Here is a 15,398-nt window from a genome sequence, read left to right as displayed (position 1 = left end):
AAAAAAAAAAAAAAAAAAAAAAAAAAAAGAAACTTGCCTGCCACCACTTCCCCTACCCCAGCCCTCTGAATTGTTATTAAATAGACAGCATCTTGAATGGAAGAAACCATGAAGCCTCTCAGGGCACGGGAGAGAGGAAAAAGAATTGCTAGTGGGACTCTGGCTGGGCTTTCCAGCTGACTTGGACCCCACCACGTGTTGCTGGTGAGATAGGTTCCTATCTGCTCACTCAAGTCCCAAGCCGGGGCTGAAAGTTTTATGTGTGTAAAGGGCTTCACATGAGATGCATTAAAACGAACATACACTTAAGAGCTACGCAACGGCAGTCCCACTCCTAGAGAACTGAACACATGTTCACATAAAAGCTTGTTCACAAATGTTCACAGCATCATTATTCATAGCAGCCCAAAAGTGGAAACAACCCAAATGTCCCTCAAATGATGAATGGATAAACAAAATGTGGTATATCCATACAGTGCAACATCATTTGGCCATAAAAAGGAAATTCTGATACATGGTACAAGACAGATGAACCTTGAAAACACTATGCGAAGTGAAAGAAGTCACAAAAGAGCACATGTTGTGTGATTCCATTTAGATGAAATGTCCACAGTAGCAAATCCTAAAAGACGGAAAGTAGATTGCTGGTTACCGAGGATGGGGGCAGGGGAATGGGAGGGACTGCTAACAGGTATGGGGTTTCTTTTGGAGGTGATGAAAATGTTCTGGAATTAGGTAGTAGTAATGGTTGCATAACTTTGGGAATACACTAAAATCAGTGATTTGTACACTTTAAAATGGTGAATTTATGGTAGATAAATTGTATGTCAATAAATTTTTAAAAATAATAATAAAATACAGGAGGAAGAACAGGTGCTTTAGAGTCTCTAATGTTTGAGGAATTCAAATTGGGAACTGCCATCAGTGTGCTTGGGAGAGCTGGGGAAAGGCTCCTGGAGGTGACAGGTTGAGCTGGGCCTGAAAGGGTGAGCTCTTCAGGCGCGAAGGGAAGGGGGTTTTCGGCAGAGGCAGTGGAAGGAGTGAGAGAATGAAGTGGTGGGGCATCGCTGTTGGCTCGCGGGGACAAGCATGGGGCAGTGTGGGGTGCGTTGCAGAGCCGAGGTGAAGCTGAGGATGTGTGCACATTGCGACCCACTGGCTCTGCTTCTAGAGAAACTCGTGCACGTGTGCACAAGGAGACATGTACAGGGACGTTCAGAGCAGAAATTCTGTAAGAGGGACTTCTCTGGTGGCGCAGTGGTTAAGGATCCTCCTGCTAACGCAGGGGACACGGGTTCGAGCTCTGGTCCGGGAAGATCCCACATGCCGCGGAGCAGCTAAGCCTGTGCGCCACAACTACTGAGCCTGCGCTCTAGAGCCGGTGAGCCACAACTACTGAGCTTGCATGCCACAACTACTGCAGCCTGTGTGCCTGGAGCCTGTGCTCTGCAACAAGAGAAGCCACCGCAATGAGAAGCCCGCGCACCACAACGAAGAGTAGCCCCTGCTCGCCGCAACTAGAAAAAGCCCACGCAGCAATGAAGACCCAACTCAGCCAAAAATAAATAAATAAATAATTTTTTTTTTTAATTAAAAAAATTTGGTAACAGCGAAAAGCAAAATAACCGAAGTCTCCATAAACAGTAGAACGGATAAATCAGTTGCATTGCAGCAATGAGAATGAATGAAGGAGTTACAGGTATATGCATCCACACAGATGAATCTCAGGAATATAATTTTGAGGGGAAAAAAAATACATAGAATTATGTATTCCTTTATTTGAAGTTCTAAAACAACGTAAACAATAAATAGTTTATAGATACTATTGTATATATAGTTAAACTAACCAAGAAAACGGGGGGGTTGGTGTGCACAGAATTGGGGATGACGGTTTCCTCCCGGGGTGGATTGATTGCGGGAGAGGCTCACAGGATTTCAAAGGTCTTAGTAAATGTTCTGTTTCTTAAGGTGAGGGATGAGTTCAAGGGTATTAGTTTTATTCCTAAAACCTTACCCTTGTCATAAGTATTGAGTATTTTATAAAGATAGTTTTTAAGAATTGAAAAAGCAGGTTATATGGGAGCTGGGGCTGGAATAATTAACTGGGGCGGTGCAGTGGAGGGCCCCAAGGCCAGGTGGAGCAGCTGGCATTTCACCTTGTTCTCTCTTTTTCTCCCTTTCTCCCTCTCCCCACCCCGCCACCCCGAAGGCTGGGGTACAGCTGCAGGTGTCGAGTTGGGGAGAACACTCACAGGCTCAGACCAAAACAACTGAGGAGTAGCAGATACCTCTGCCCTTTTCTGGAAGCCCAGGATCTTCACCCATTTTTACCAGATGCTTGTTTATTTAAATACTTTCTCACTTATTCTCCTGCTTTAAGTTTATAGGGTGCTCTGCACTTTCTCCTGTTTTCTCACAGGAGAAAGTGTGAGTAGCCCTGTGTGGAATAGATATTGCCCCCATTGTATTGGTGAGCAAATTGAGGTCCAGAAGCATTAGGTAGGTCACATAGGACTTCCAGCTACTGAGTGGCAGTGCTGAGGCCAGAACCTGGGTTACTTTTTATTGTGTATTTATCATTGTGTGTGTAAACGTATGATTATATCAGGAGTCCCAATCTCTTCCAAAGGAAAAACTGTTTAATATCCCAGAAGCCATTGATCGGGGGTCTCATTACTCAGGCAGGATGCTTTACACAGTGCAGGAACGCTCTGGGGACAGAGCGTTGTAGACGGCTTAGAAGAGACGCTGCCCAAGAGATCTCCTGGAGCTCAGCTGGGCACCTGCTCCATGGTTTTTTCCTCTTCTGAATTTGTATCTAGTGCCTTCTGCTGGGGATGTGGAGAGAGCCAGAGTTCTGAAGGAGGAAGGCAATGAGCTTGTAAAGAAGGGGAACCATAAGCAAGCGATTGAGAAGTACAATGAGAGCCTCTGGTTTAGTAACTTGGAGTCCGCCACGTACAGCAACAGGTACCTTCCACACGGCTGGCCTGGGAGATTTCAGGACACCGAACATTCTCCCGTAGTCTTCTCTTAGACTGTGATGGGCTCTGCATCCCAGCATTTAGTCAGTACAGGCATACCTCAGAGATATCGCAGGGTCAGTTCCAGACCACCACAGTAAAGCAAATATCGCAGTAACTCGAGTCACACGAGTTTTGGGGTTTCCCTGTGCGTCTAAAAGTTACGTTTACATTATACTGTAGTCCGTTAAATGTGCAATAGCATTATGTCTAAAAAACAACGTACGTACCTTAATTTAACAATACTTTATTGCTAAAAATTGCCAGTCATCATGTGAACAAGTCGTAGTAGTAACATCAAAGGTCAGTGATCACAGATCACTGTAACGAGTATAATCATAATGAAAAAGTTTGAAATATTGTGAGAATTATCAACATGTGAAACAGAGATACAAAGTGAACAAATGCTGCTGGAAAAATGGTGCCAGTAGACTTGCTCGATGCAGGGTTGCCACAAATCTTCAGTTTTGATATCTGCAAAATATCTGAAGCACACAGTAAAACGAGGTATGCCTGTGCGTCACAGCTCAAAACGTGCATTCACACTCTGGTCACGGTGAGATAGGTGTTGCCAGTGGCACTCACTCTCTTAAAGGGCAGAAACTGAGGGGTGCCCAAGGGGAGCCTGGGCTTTGTTTGCCGCCCCCACCCCCCAAATTTTAATTAACCAGAAAAACATAGGATGTGAGTAAAAGCTATGGGCTTGCTATGCAAACACCCCTCCAACACAAGTATCAAAGCCTCTGCACCTTCCCCGACTCTCACCCCGTGGGCTTTCTCCAAGACCCTCTGGTTAGAAATTTCAGCACCGTCTGTCTGCGAGCACCAGGGCAGAACCCAGGGTATGGATTAACTATTGCCTGGCCTGAGCAAGAGAGAAGGATCCAGTCTAGCCTGAGGGGTTGGACTTGCAGCAATATAGAAGGGCCTGCGCCCTGAGCTGCTGCCAGTGGTCGGTGATTCTTTCCACCAACAGTGAGAGCCTGGGAGCCAGGGTACTGTCTCTTTATTGTGTAGGAGTCCCTGCTCAGCAGTAGCCCTCAAAGGTATTGGTAGTAGATGCTCATCTTGTTTTAATGTTGAGAAAACCAAGGCTCAGAGCAGGAAGGGCTTGTCCTCAGCTCACCCAGCCGGTAAATGGTGGAGACAGAATTGGAACCTGGCTCCAGTGAGATCTGTTAGTTTTACTGTCAGAAGCTTGAAACATTCAGCAAGGGACCAGATCTGATCCAAACATTTGTTATAAGTCGTTAATAAATCTTGTGAGTCTGTTTCTCCTTCCCAACATGACTCTTTATTTCAGAAATCTTGGGTCTCCTATAGGCTCACTGTTCCTTATCCAAAACTCTTGGGATAAAATGTGTTTCCAGTTTTAGGAAGGTATCATAGTGCATATGCTGAGTCACATAACACTCCAGCAGGGTCTGGGCGTCTCGCGGAAGTTAATCGTTAAGTATTTCTGCAGTGAAACATACGGAAATTCCAGGATCACATGGAATGGTGTAAAGAAAGACTAAGCAGCCTCATGTAAGTTCAGGTCAGGTTTTGCTGCCAAATGAGTTGAGAAGGGAACTTTTAGTTTTAAAGCATGGATTTTGGCATTTTGGATCTGTGGTTTTACTGGCCAATTGGACCCGGGTGCCTCAGTCAGCCAGGCTAACTCAGGGAAAAGGGCTGCAGCCCCTTTTTTCATGTTTGTGCAGCAGCATCTTTTTTTTTTTTAAATTTATTTATTTTTGGCTGTGTTGGGTCTTTGTTGCTGTGCGCGGTCTTTCTCTAGTTTCGGCGAGTGGGAGCTACTCTTCGTTGCGGTGTGCAGGCTTCTCATTGCGGTGGCTTCTCTTGTTGCAGAGCATGGGCTCTAGGCACACGGGCTTCAGTAGTTGTGGCGCACAGGCTCAGTAGTTGTGGTGCGCCGGCTTAGTTGCTCCACGGCCTGTGGGATCTTCCTGAACCAGGGCTCGAACCTGTGTCCCCTGCATTGACAGGCAGATTCTTAACTACTGCACCACCAGGGAAGTCCAGCATCATCTTCTAACTCCTCTTTCTGTGGGCTCTCTGTCCTTGCTTATTACCTCATGTTGCTGGAGACCTCTATTAACCCATTTTCCTGGATTTGTACCACATTCAGGACAGTGTTTTATTTAAACACTGATTTTATTTAAATACTGATTTTCATGCAAATATGTCTGTGCCACACTGTTAATTACTATTGCTTTGCAGTATATCTTGTAGGGCTGGTCTTTTCCTTAATCTTCTTAATCAGAGTATCCCTGGCTATTTTCCCAGCTTTGATCTTCTAGCTAAACCTTAGGTTCACTGTGATAAATTCCAAACCGTATCTTGTTGGGCTTTTGGTTGTAATTACATTGTAATTACGTTGATTGTATAAATTTAATTTAGAAGACTGAATGTAATTACATTGATTGTATAAATTTAATTTAGAAGACTGAAAACTTTATACAGATCAATTTTCTATCCATTGTGGCGGAATATACCACATCCTGGATGCCATTTTAATGCTCCACTTCGTACATATGCATCTGTATGGACCAGTGCATCATCTTAGGCTCCGGTTCTGTCTGTACAGTTGATACCTGAGTGGATATCACTGTCAGGTACTTGGCACCTACAATTGGCCAGGCCCTGAATGGACCTCCGAAGAGTCTCATTTAGTACTCACAGCAGTCCTTCAGGTCAGTCCTTCAGGTTAGGTCATGGTCCCAGATCATTTAATTTTAGAATTAAATGATCATAAAGTTAAACAACTAATATGTGGTGGAGCTGCGATTTAAGTCAGGTGTTTATACTCCCAAGCTTGAGTTCCTTCTCACTCACTTGTCTCCTTCATAATGAAAACCCTTCTGATTGGATACAAAATCATTCTGTTTACCAAAAGCCAAGGGTGTTTATTTTACAGGCCAAAGTTGCGCGTTTTTCACATCTTGAATATAATCTTTGGAGTTCACATGTAATCATCTTCATTGCAACATTTATATTCAGAAGTCACCAAATAGTACCTAATGCTTATATTCTGGTTCCTCTACTTCCCAGAAGTGTGGCTAATTCTTGAAATTACCAGAGTCCACTGAGAGAACACTTTAGTTTCCTTAGAATTCTTCTATGTTCAAATTTAGATCAGGGACTACTATTCTAAAACTTAGTGGCTGACAACAGCTGTTTTATTTTGCTCACGATTCGTGAGCCAGGAATTCGGAAAGGGCAGTTCTTACTCAGGGTCTGTCATTCAGGGTCAACAAGATGGTAGCTGGGACTGGAGTCATCTAAACACTTCTCCTGCATATCTGGCACCAGAGCTGGGATGACTGAAATGGTTGGGTAATGGAACTGATAGAGCAAGCTGGAGCCTTTTTTCTTCTCTCCTGGCAGCCTTGTCACATATGCTGGCTTGAGTGTCCTCACAGCATGGTGGCCTCAGGATAGTTGGCTTCTCGCATAGCAGCTAAAGGCTCCAAGAGCAAGTGTTCCCAGAGAACAGGCTGACGCTACAAGACCTCTGTAGCCTACCACTGGGACTCATACGTTCCTCTTTACTCTGTTGGTCAGAACAGTCACAGAACCTGCCTACATTCAAGAGGAAAGAACATAGGACCTCTTCAATGGGAAGAATGCCACAGAATTTGTGCCTGCTTTTAAATTGTTACAAGGAGAAGCTTTTTCTAAGTTGATTTATAAGTTCCATGCAATCTCAGTGAAAATACTAGAATTTTTTTACATTCTTGGTAATAATTCCATAATTTGTCAGGAAAAGAATAACAGCATAAGAGAATTTAGATATGATAAAGTGTGGGAAAAAGGAATTATCCAATAAATGGTGTTGGGTTGGCTGGAGAGAGTTCAAAAGGAACCCGAATCCCTACCCTCACTCGTTATTTTAAAATAAATTCTAAGTGGATCACAGTTTCAAATGTAAAAAGTAAAACCATTAAGTTCTAGAACAGTGTGTGGGTTAATTATCTTGCAGTGGGGAAGGTATTTGGTGGTGGTGGAGGGGGACCCACAGAAGTCATTAAAGAAGTTGGATAAATTTTATTTCATAAGATTTAAAAATCTTATGTAAAGACACTCAGCTTTACCTGTATTTAAAGCAACTACATTAAAACAGATGCTATTTTCTTCCATATTGGCAGAAGTTAAAGGTTGAGACCCAGGGTTGGTACAGTTGCAGGAAAATAGTCTCTGTTAGTAACTGTTCTTAAGTACACTTGACCCTTGAACAAGGCGCCTGTTGGGGGCACTGACCCTCCTTGCAGTCAGAAAATCTCAGCATAATTTACAGTCGTCCTCTCGTATCTGCGGTTTTGCTGCATTCCATGGAGTCCACCAAATGCAGATGATGTAATACTCTAGAATTTGTTACTGAAAAAAATCTGCATATAAGTGGACCTGCGCAGTTCAAACCCGTGTTCCTCCAGGGTCAGCTGGTTTTTGGAGAGCATTTTGGTAATAATCAAAAATTTACATGTATGTACCTTTTGATGCAGCAGTCCCTCCTAATAGGCGTCTAAGATTTATGTGCAAGGATGTTCATGGTAGCATCGTTTATTTATAAACTGGAAACAGTGAAAAATGTCTACTGATAAGGAATTAATAAATTGTGGTACATACAAGTGAATACTATGTATCCATTAAAAAGTGAGGTGGAATGGATATCTGTTTTGTTTTTAGTGATTATCTTTGGGGGAAAGGACTAAAATTGAATGAGAGAGATACAAATATATACTTTCCCCCCACCCAGTTGATGCAGAATGTGAAAATTTTCAAAATGTAAGTTGAATGAATTATGTATTGAACACCCATATACTTGCCAATTAAATTCATAAACACTGTTATAAAATCAAGTACGCTTCAGTTAAAAAGAACATTGTTATATTTGCTTTGTCACTATAGCCATCTATCGATCCATTTTATCATCTTTGATGCGTAAGTTGTAGACATCTTTACATTTCACCCCTAACATGTCAGCATGCCTGCTATTTATTTAGAGCCTGGTATTTGGTTTTTTTCTTGAGGTAGATAACTTTTTATCAAGGGGAGCGTTTCGGGAAGCCTCTTATAGCTTGGAAGAGTACAGTGTGGGAGCGTAAGGCGGACAGAACAATAGCACCGAACACGGTCAGGATCTCGGGTCGTTCGAGCCCGGGTTGAGTCCCAGGTCTGCCCCTCTGTAGTAGTGGAAGCTTGGCGCGTCCCTTCAACCCCCTGAGCCACGTCACCTCTGCAGAAGGGGGCTGGGTGGCCGTGAGGACTGAGGGAGGTAGGAAGCACCCAGCACGGTGCATTCGGGGAGCCGTAGGGCGCTCCTCAGACCGCTGCATGGCCCGCTCTTTCCCCTCAGGGCGCTCTGCCATCTGGTGCTAAAGCAGTACAAGGAGGCCGTGAAGGACTGCACGGAAGCCCTCAGTCTGGACGGAAAGAACGTGAAGGCATTTTACAGACGGGCTCAAGCCTACAAGGCACTCAAGGTAAAGAGATTCTGGCCGGAGGCACCAACAGAGCTACAGCCAGTTGTGCCTGTGCTGGCACTTCCAGAGCACGGTTAAGGTGAGGCGTACCTGCCACGTGCCTTCTCGTCCAGGGGCCCAGGTGCTCCAGGCAGGCCTCCAGGCTGGGCTGCAGAAACCCTCTGCGGGCTCAGCAGCGGTCCCCACCCCCGCCTGGTCTCCCTGGGCCAGGGCTCCATCCCCACACCCTCTCTCTCCTCTCAGGACTATAAATCCAGCTTTGCGGACATCAACAGCCTCCTTCAGATTGAGCCCAGGAACGGTCCCGCACAGAAGTTGCGGCAGGAGGTTAACCGGAGCTTAAACTAAAAACCCAGAGGGGCAGCAGGACACCTCTGCCTGACCACCTTCCTCCGTGCCTGCTCCCGGGACCCGGCATGCCCCAGAGCAAGCTCCGAAGCACCCTCCTCTGCCCCTGAGAGATGTGATGGCCTCCCACTCCTCAAGAGGATTTGCCTGTTCAAATTAAGCTCAGTGTAGTCAAAAACAAGACGTTTTGTTGGAAAGGTCTCTCCCTGTCCCGAACTCCCTGTGCTGCAGACAGCGAGCGGGTCACACAGACAGGTCCTCATAGGCAAAGCCCTCGGCTCTGTCTCTGCCCAGCACGCTCCAGAGCGAGTTGCCCTTCCAGCGTCACCAGGCACCTTCACCGTGGTCCACCTGAGCAACCTGGGCTGGGGCGTGGGGGGCACTGGGAAGCCCTCACCCGCCTACACCCAAAGCAGCCTGTTGAGCTGGTCTCCAGCGCTGCTGTCCCTGCCCGGTCCTTGGCACAGTGCTCTGTGTTCTGAGCCCCAGTGCCTTTTGGCCGAGCCCTCCTTTGGTGGGGATGCAGGACCTGGCCCTCGGCCGGCTTTGTCTGTGGCTCTGTGCTGTCGCCCCCTGCGTGGAGGTGCCTGAGCTGTTTCAAGAGCCAGAAGGTGTGGCTGCCACTTCGGAAGGCGAGACAGGGAGAAAGGCCTCCTGGAAGTCAGTGTCCTTCCATCCTGGGCAGGGACCCCTCGAGGCTTCTTAGTTCCTTGTAATATGTTGACGTTAATCTGACTGAACTGACTGATTCTGTTGAACCATGTGTTGAAGCTACTGCATTAATGTTTGCTACATAAATGTCTGTTGTACTTTCATTTATGCTTTTTCAGTTTTGGTTCATTTTGGAACTTTGCAATAATTAAAAAAAAGACTGCTTATGGAGCACTCATCCATTCTTTGATCAGATTTACTGGATTGTCTGCGTGGGCCAGGCCCTACGTATAGTGCTGGGGAAACAGCAGTGAGTAAATAGACACGGTCCCTGCTCTCAGAGGGCTGACTGTCCCATGGGACACAGGAAGTTACTCACACAAGAGTGAAACTGCAGCCGGCAGTGTTCTGAAGGAGTGGTCGCAACACTTTCCCCAACTAGGGAGGTTTGACCCCGTGGAGGAAAAGGGGTCCCTGAGGAAGTCAAGTTTGAATTAAGTTCTAATGTGGGGATCACAGCAGGTGAAGAGGGGAGGGAAGCGCAATCCGAGCAGACGGAACAGCACTGGGGAAGGCCTCTGCTGGGAGGACGGGGCCAGGAAGTGCCATTCAGCCTCACAAAGTGTGGTATGGGTGAGGCTGGGGCGCCTCCCCTGCCTGCCTGGACTGTGTCTTAGCTTCAGTTGTTTTCATCTTAACGGAGAAGTTTGACTCCAGAAAGCCGGGCAGACAGGGTTCTTATTGTCCCTTTGCTCCCCCATCCCGTTCGGTTCTGGGCAACATTCAGCTGTTAGCACGTTGCTTCCGCCCTCCCCAAGGGCCAAGTCTCTGAGCAACCAGATCTCCAGGCTGAAGCAGATTTTAGAGTCACAGAAACTCCACGGGCCGGGCCTGGGGGCCATTTCAAAGCGAGCAGCTGCACCCCCTTTTCTTGCTGCCTCGCAAGCAGGCATGACTCTCACCCGATTTTAGGCAGGTTTAGAGGTGCCATCTAGTCACAACAGACTGACTTTCTCTTCTTGAGGTCCACAAGCCAAGTAGCTTGATTTCCTCGTGAAAACATAGGAGGTAGGTAGACCAGCATAACCTGGAAATCACAACCTGGGAAGGTAACCGAAAGCCTTTCTACAAGAGTGGAGTTGTGACACGACGCCTTAGTCGGCCAGCCCAGAGCAAAGCGGTTACTGCTTCCAGAGTACCCTGCCCTGCAGGCTGCTCAGGCCGGGCATCCAGAACCCCCATGCACACGTGGGCACCAGCAGCTTCATTGCTGTGTGACGACCACTTAGCCCCCTGCTGCACGGTTGGTGGGTGGCAGCTGCTCCTCTGGGGCCCTTACGGGTCATCCTACTCAGTTCCTGGCAGCTCTGCTCTGCTCTGTCTGGTGCACGGTTTACATGCCCTCTGTGTGCGTTAGCACAGCGCACCTTTGGGTTTCTGTTCCTGTTTCTTACAGCCAAAGCCCCAGCCCAGTCAAGGCTACCCTTTGCTCTGCCCACCTCCCTCTGACACAAGAAGGCCTCCTGGGAGACAAGACGGAGTTTGCAGCACTTTTAATGCACAAAGCAACAGGTAAGAGGCTGGCCGGGTGACCAGCCTTCATTCCACAAAAAGCTCAAGTGCAGATACAGCCCAGTTGGGAAGTTACGGTTCACAGGGCCTTAGAGCCAAGAGCAGGAAACGCGGTTCTCTTGTCAGCCAAGGGAGTAAGGAGTCCATTTTCTGGGGATGAAAAAATAAATATTTCTAAAGCGTGGCAGACACCTAGTCTTCAAGCAAGGACACAGACGAGCCCAAGCCAGGCGTTCCGGCAGGTCGCGTGGGGCCAGGCGGTGCCTGGGGGAAGGCCAGCCTATTCTGAGCGAGGCCGCTGGGGCGGCCGGCCGGCTGGCCGGCCCACTCAGCACCGGAGTCCACGCCAATTCCCATCATGCGGTCTGTCCTCCTTGCCTTTGATCGTCACAGCTTCCCCTGAACGCCTCCTTGGTGCCTCCGAGATAAGCCAGTGACACCACAGCGTTCTCTGGGAGTCTGTGAATGTCCCTTCCCAGCTCTGTACAGCCTCTGAGCTCGGCTGCTCCGGCACCCTTCCCCTGACCACCACCCACCTGGTCCCGGTGCACGTGCACTCAGGTCCGCTCCATGGCCTGATGGTCCTGCAACACTGCCAGAGCCTCTTCGACCTGTGGGACACACGGGGGAGGGGTTGGTGCGGCTGCCCCAGCAGGGTCCCGGGAGAGCCCTGCCTCCCCGCCTCGGCCCACCGGACGCGAGAAGGCCCGTGCCCAGCCCCGCCGCCCCCTCTGACTGTGCTCACCGGCTCCCATGGCAGAAACCCACGGCCACCTTCTACACTGCCAGACGGCTGGGGGAAGCCTAACCCTTGGGCTGGGTCAGAACACAGCGCCCTGTCGCACAGTCTTGCCTGGGGAGCTGCAGGGAGGCCGCGGGGGCTAAAGTAGCCGGCCCTTCACTAAGGCCCTCTGCCACCTCCACATTCTGCAGGTGTTAGCTGATTTCAGCAAGAAGATACACTTCACCTGTCTAAGCAGCAGCCTACCAGCTCGCCTAGGAGAGGCCTTGATCGGTAACCCACCTCTGCCCCGAGGCCTCCCCGCTCCTCGCAGGCTCCAGCCCACCTTGGCATTGAGGGACTCTGGGGACTCCAGCAGGAGCAGCAGCTCCGAGTTGTCGATCTCCAGCAGCATGCCCGTGATCTTGCCAGCCAGCTGGGTGTGGACATTGTAGATAAGGGGGTAGAGACGCTCACCTGTACGGAAGAGCCTCTGAGGCTTATGCACACACCTGGCGGACAGCCCGGGCATCCCAGGGCGGGGGTGGTATTGTGGAACGCAGCAGAGGGGGCATCCGGGTTTTTGTCCCAGAACTGCTCCCTCCAGGTGTGTCACTGAACACTCTCGGGGGCCTCTTCCCCAAGTGAGCATAGCCAACCCCGCCTTGGAGGCTAGTGTGAAGAATCAAATTTGACGGTACGTGTAAAGTACACTGCATAGGCTCTGACACAAGGTTGGTCGCTGTTTTAAAGACTACTCTTGTTCATTTGGCAAGAAATCACTTGAAGGATCACATTGAAATTCTAGACGGGATGCGATAATGCTGAACTTGACTTCTTGGAGGGACAGGGGAGCCAAGCACACAAGATAAACTTACCTTCCACCACTGGGCACTTCGAGTGATTGGGCCTAGTGTTGGTGGTCAGCCCATCTGGGCAACGTGTGGAGGGTGCAGCCGGGGCTGGGGGTGCTGGGTGCCTCCTGTGGTGGGGGAGGGCTTCTCCCACAAGGGGAGTGAAGACGTTCCCAGGGCACTGCTTGCAGAGCCTTGAAGCAGTGCCATGAAGCCCATTTAGAATTTTTCTTTGGGGGCGGGTAGTAAAGTGGCAAAACCCCAAGCGAGCCGAGCAAACAATGGCGTGGTGGCATTGGGGGCCTTCAGAGAAGAGTCTGGAGGTCTAGGTGAAGGAAAGAGCCTGGGAACCACAGCAAGCTCGTTCATTCATTCAGCAGGTAGCGGCCTCCTTAAGCAGGGCCCGCCACAGAGGCCGGGATGGAGATGGACTGCACGGGAGATCAGGGGCCAGGGGAAACAATGTCTGTTTCCCAGGGCACGTTTATGTTCTTCCTCCCTGCCGTGGGCACTGGGAGACCGATGAAACTCGGTGACAGCCTCTTCCCATCACGAGAGGTGTGAGGTACCACAGCACCCACCTTAGGGGCCATTTCCTGGCAGAAACCCAAGACCCTACCTTTCTGCTCCCCTTCCTGGCCCCTCATCTCCCCACGTCTGGGGTCTCTCCCAGCCTGAGTCGAAGCCACACAACAGCAGAGCTGGAAGAGCTCTCGGGACCATCTGGTCTGACCAGGGTCTTAAGACAAGATGAACAGGGTCCTGGGAAGTAAAGGCCCTCTGGGCAAGTCCACCCGGCAGGTGGGTCAGCACGAGGCTGGGGACCTCATCCCCACATCTGACCTCCACTCAAGGCACTTCCCACCAGGTAAGCTGGCTGGTGGCGCCCCCTTCCTGCTCCAGGGTCGAGGAACCAGCCACTCACCGATCATCTGCTTCTGCTCGTGCAGCGGCGCTGCGGCCAGCTTGGACGCAGTCAGGGGCTCCTGTCCGGGGACACGCACAGCAGGCTCCTGGACCTGCACATGGTGCCGGGGACACATCCCTTAACCACACGGATGGGCAAGGCCTCAAAACACTTACCCTTGTCGGGTGAGCACAGGCCTCCAGGAAGGCCCTAGAAGAGGGGGAGCAGGGGGCAAGGTGTGGACAATCGGGCGGGACAGAATCCCTAACAAGGGCATGGTGGACTAGACGACAAAGTGACATCCTAGTGCAGACGTGTTCCATGGTTCTAGGAACCCTATGCGTGTTGTCAAGTGAAAGCCACACGTTACTGACCACCTGGTGCTAAAGAAAGCACTTTTTAATCAGGTAGCTTTATGGCCGCATCCCCAGCATGATTTCTGACCCTTTCGCATCTTGGTAACTTTAAAACCATTTTGCTCTCTAAAGCCTCCTCTTGTTCATTTTACAAGAAATAGTTTGAAGTATACACACAGAAATTCTAGACAGGATCTGAAAATGCTGAGTTGGAGAGTTTTTTAGGGGGCAGGGAGATAAATACACAGCTTTTAATTACAGAAGATATTTTCAGTTCTATTCTGCAGATTGATCACATCCTTGCTGCTTACTATGTAAATACTAAGGAAACCCAAGTTAATTTTGGTAATAACCCAGGCAAAGCAAATTGTGATGAACAAACAAAATGTGATCCTGGTCTTTTTTCCCCTCTGTTAGTGGGTGGTGGGTGGGGATATCTCTTCTGATGGTACATGTTAATAAAGGAAACTTTACAAGCCAAGGATAGAAAGAAAACCAAGGCCCAGACAGGGCCAGCACCTTAGACAAGGTTCTGAGCCAAGCACCCCCAGAGCCCAAACTCAGTGGGCAGCTGGGCCAGCCTTACCCGGTGGGTGTTGTGTGTTGCCAAGGAACATCTGTGTGTCAGGAGAGGCCCCCTTGGTGAAGAGCATCCTGCCATACCGGGTCCTGTGGTCTGGGTACCGATGTTGGCTGTAAGAGATAAGCAGGGATGGTAAGGCCGACAGCAACCCAAAGGCATGACACCTCAAAACCAGCATTCACGTAGAATCCCCAGCGCCGAGTAAAGGGTCAGCACACAGGCGTACAAACATCTGCCAAATGAAGGAACGGATGCTTGCCTTATAGCCAAAACTTGCTCTCCTGTTCACAGCTGTCGCAGTACTCAGGTTCAGATCTGGTGCTGCGCCCCTGCACGTATGATCACTTTCACCCGCATAACACGACGGGAATACTGCTTCCACCTGGATTTTTTTTTTGGCCGTGTTGCGCGGCATTGTGGGATCTTAGTTCCTTGACCAGGTATCGAACCCACGCCCCTTGCAGTGGAAGCTCAGAGTCTTAACCACTGGACCGCCAGGGAAGTCCCTCACCCAGATTTTAGACAAGAGGATACCAGGTACAGTAGGTAGCACGACCACAGAGTGAGTCAGCCCCGGAACTGGGTTGGTAGGACCCTGACCCTGGATCCCACTGCACGGCCTCAGATGCCAGCACTGCCCTCCAAGGGGGCCAGCAGCAGGGTCACCGTGGAAGCCGGTTCTGACTCCCTACCAGCAGCAAGCCCCTACCCACCACCGCACCCACCCTCTGTTCCATTCCTCCCGGCCCTGCCCACACTCACCCACTCCCTGGGCGTGGGGCACCAGGCGCGGCACGTGGTTGGAGATCTGCCTGGCACTGCCGATGGGGAACGAGGGGCGCCGAGACACGGCTGCTGGCTGGACAACCGAGGCTGCAGGCGGATAGGCGGCTTGCG

The 15,398-nt window shown here is 49.6% G+C and overlaps 1 protein-coding gene across 1 annotated transcript in view; it reads left to right on the top strand.

Moving 5' to 3' along the window:
• The window catches only part of TOMM34 (translocase of outer mitochondrial membrane 34), a 20,898-nt gene extending 11,940 nt beyond the window's left edge, over positions 1-8,958 (top strand). Inside the window, exons 5-7 of the mRNA XM_007464782.1 lie at positions 2,823-2,970; positions 8,383-8,509; positions 8,753-8,958. Coding sequence (XP_007464844.1) covers positions 2,823-2,970; positions 8,383-8,509; positions 8,753-8,857 — 380 coding nt within the window. The 3' untranslated portion in view covers positions 8,858-8,958. The remainder of the gene's footprint in view (positions 1-2,822; positions 2,971-8,382; positions 8,510-8,752) is intronic.
• Positions 8,959-15,398: the final 6,440 nt, after the last annotated feature.

This window comes from Lipotes vexillifer, unplaced genomic scaffold (genome assembly GCF_000442215.2).
Source record: "Lipotes vexillifer unplaced genomic scaffold, Lipotes_vexillifer_v1.1 scaffold53, whole genome shotgun sequence".
Classification (NCBI taxonomy): Eukaryota; Metazoa; Chordata; class Mammalia; order Artiodactyla; family Lipotidae; genus Lipotes; species Lipotes vexillifer.
Note: the sequence above shows the minus strand (reverse complement) of the source record. Positions and strands in the feature narration are given on the sequence as shown.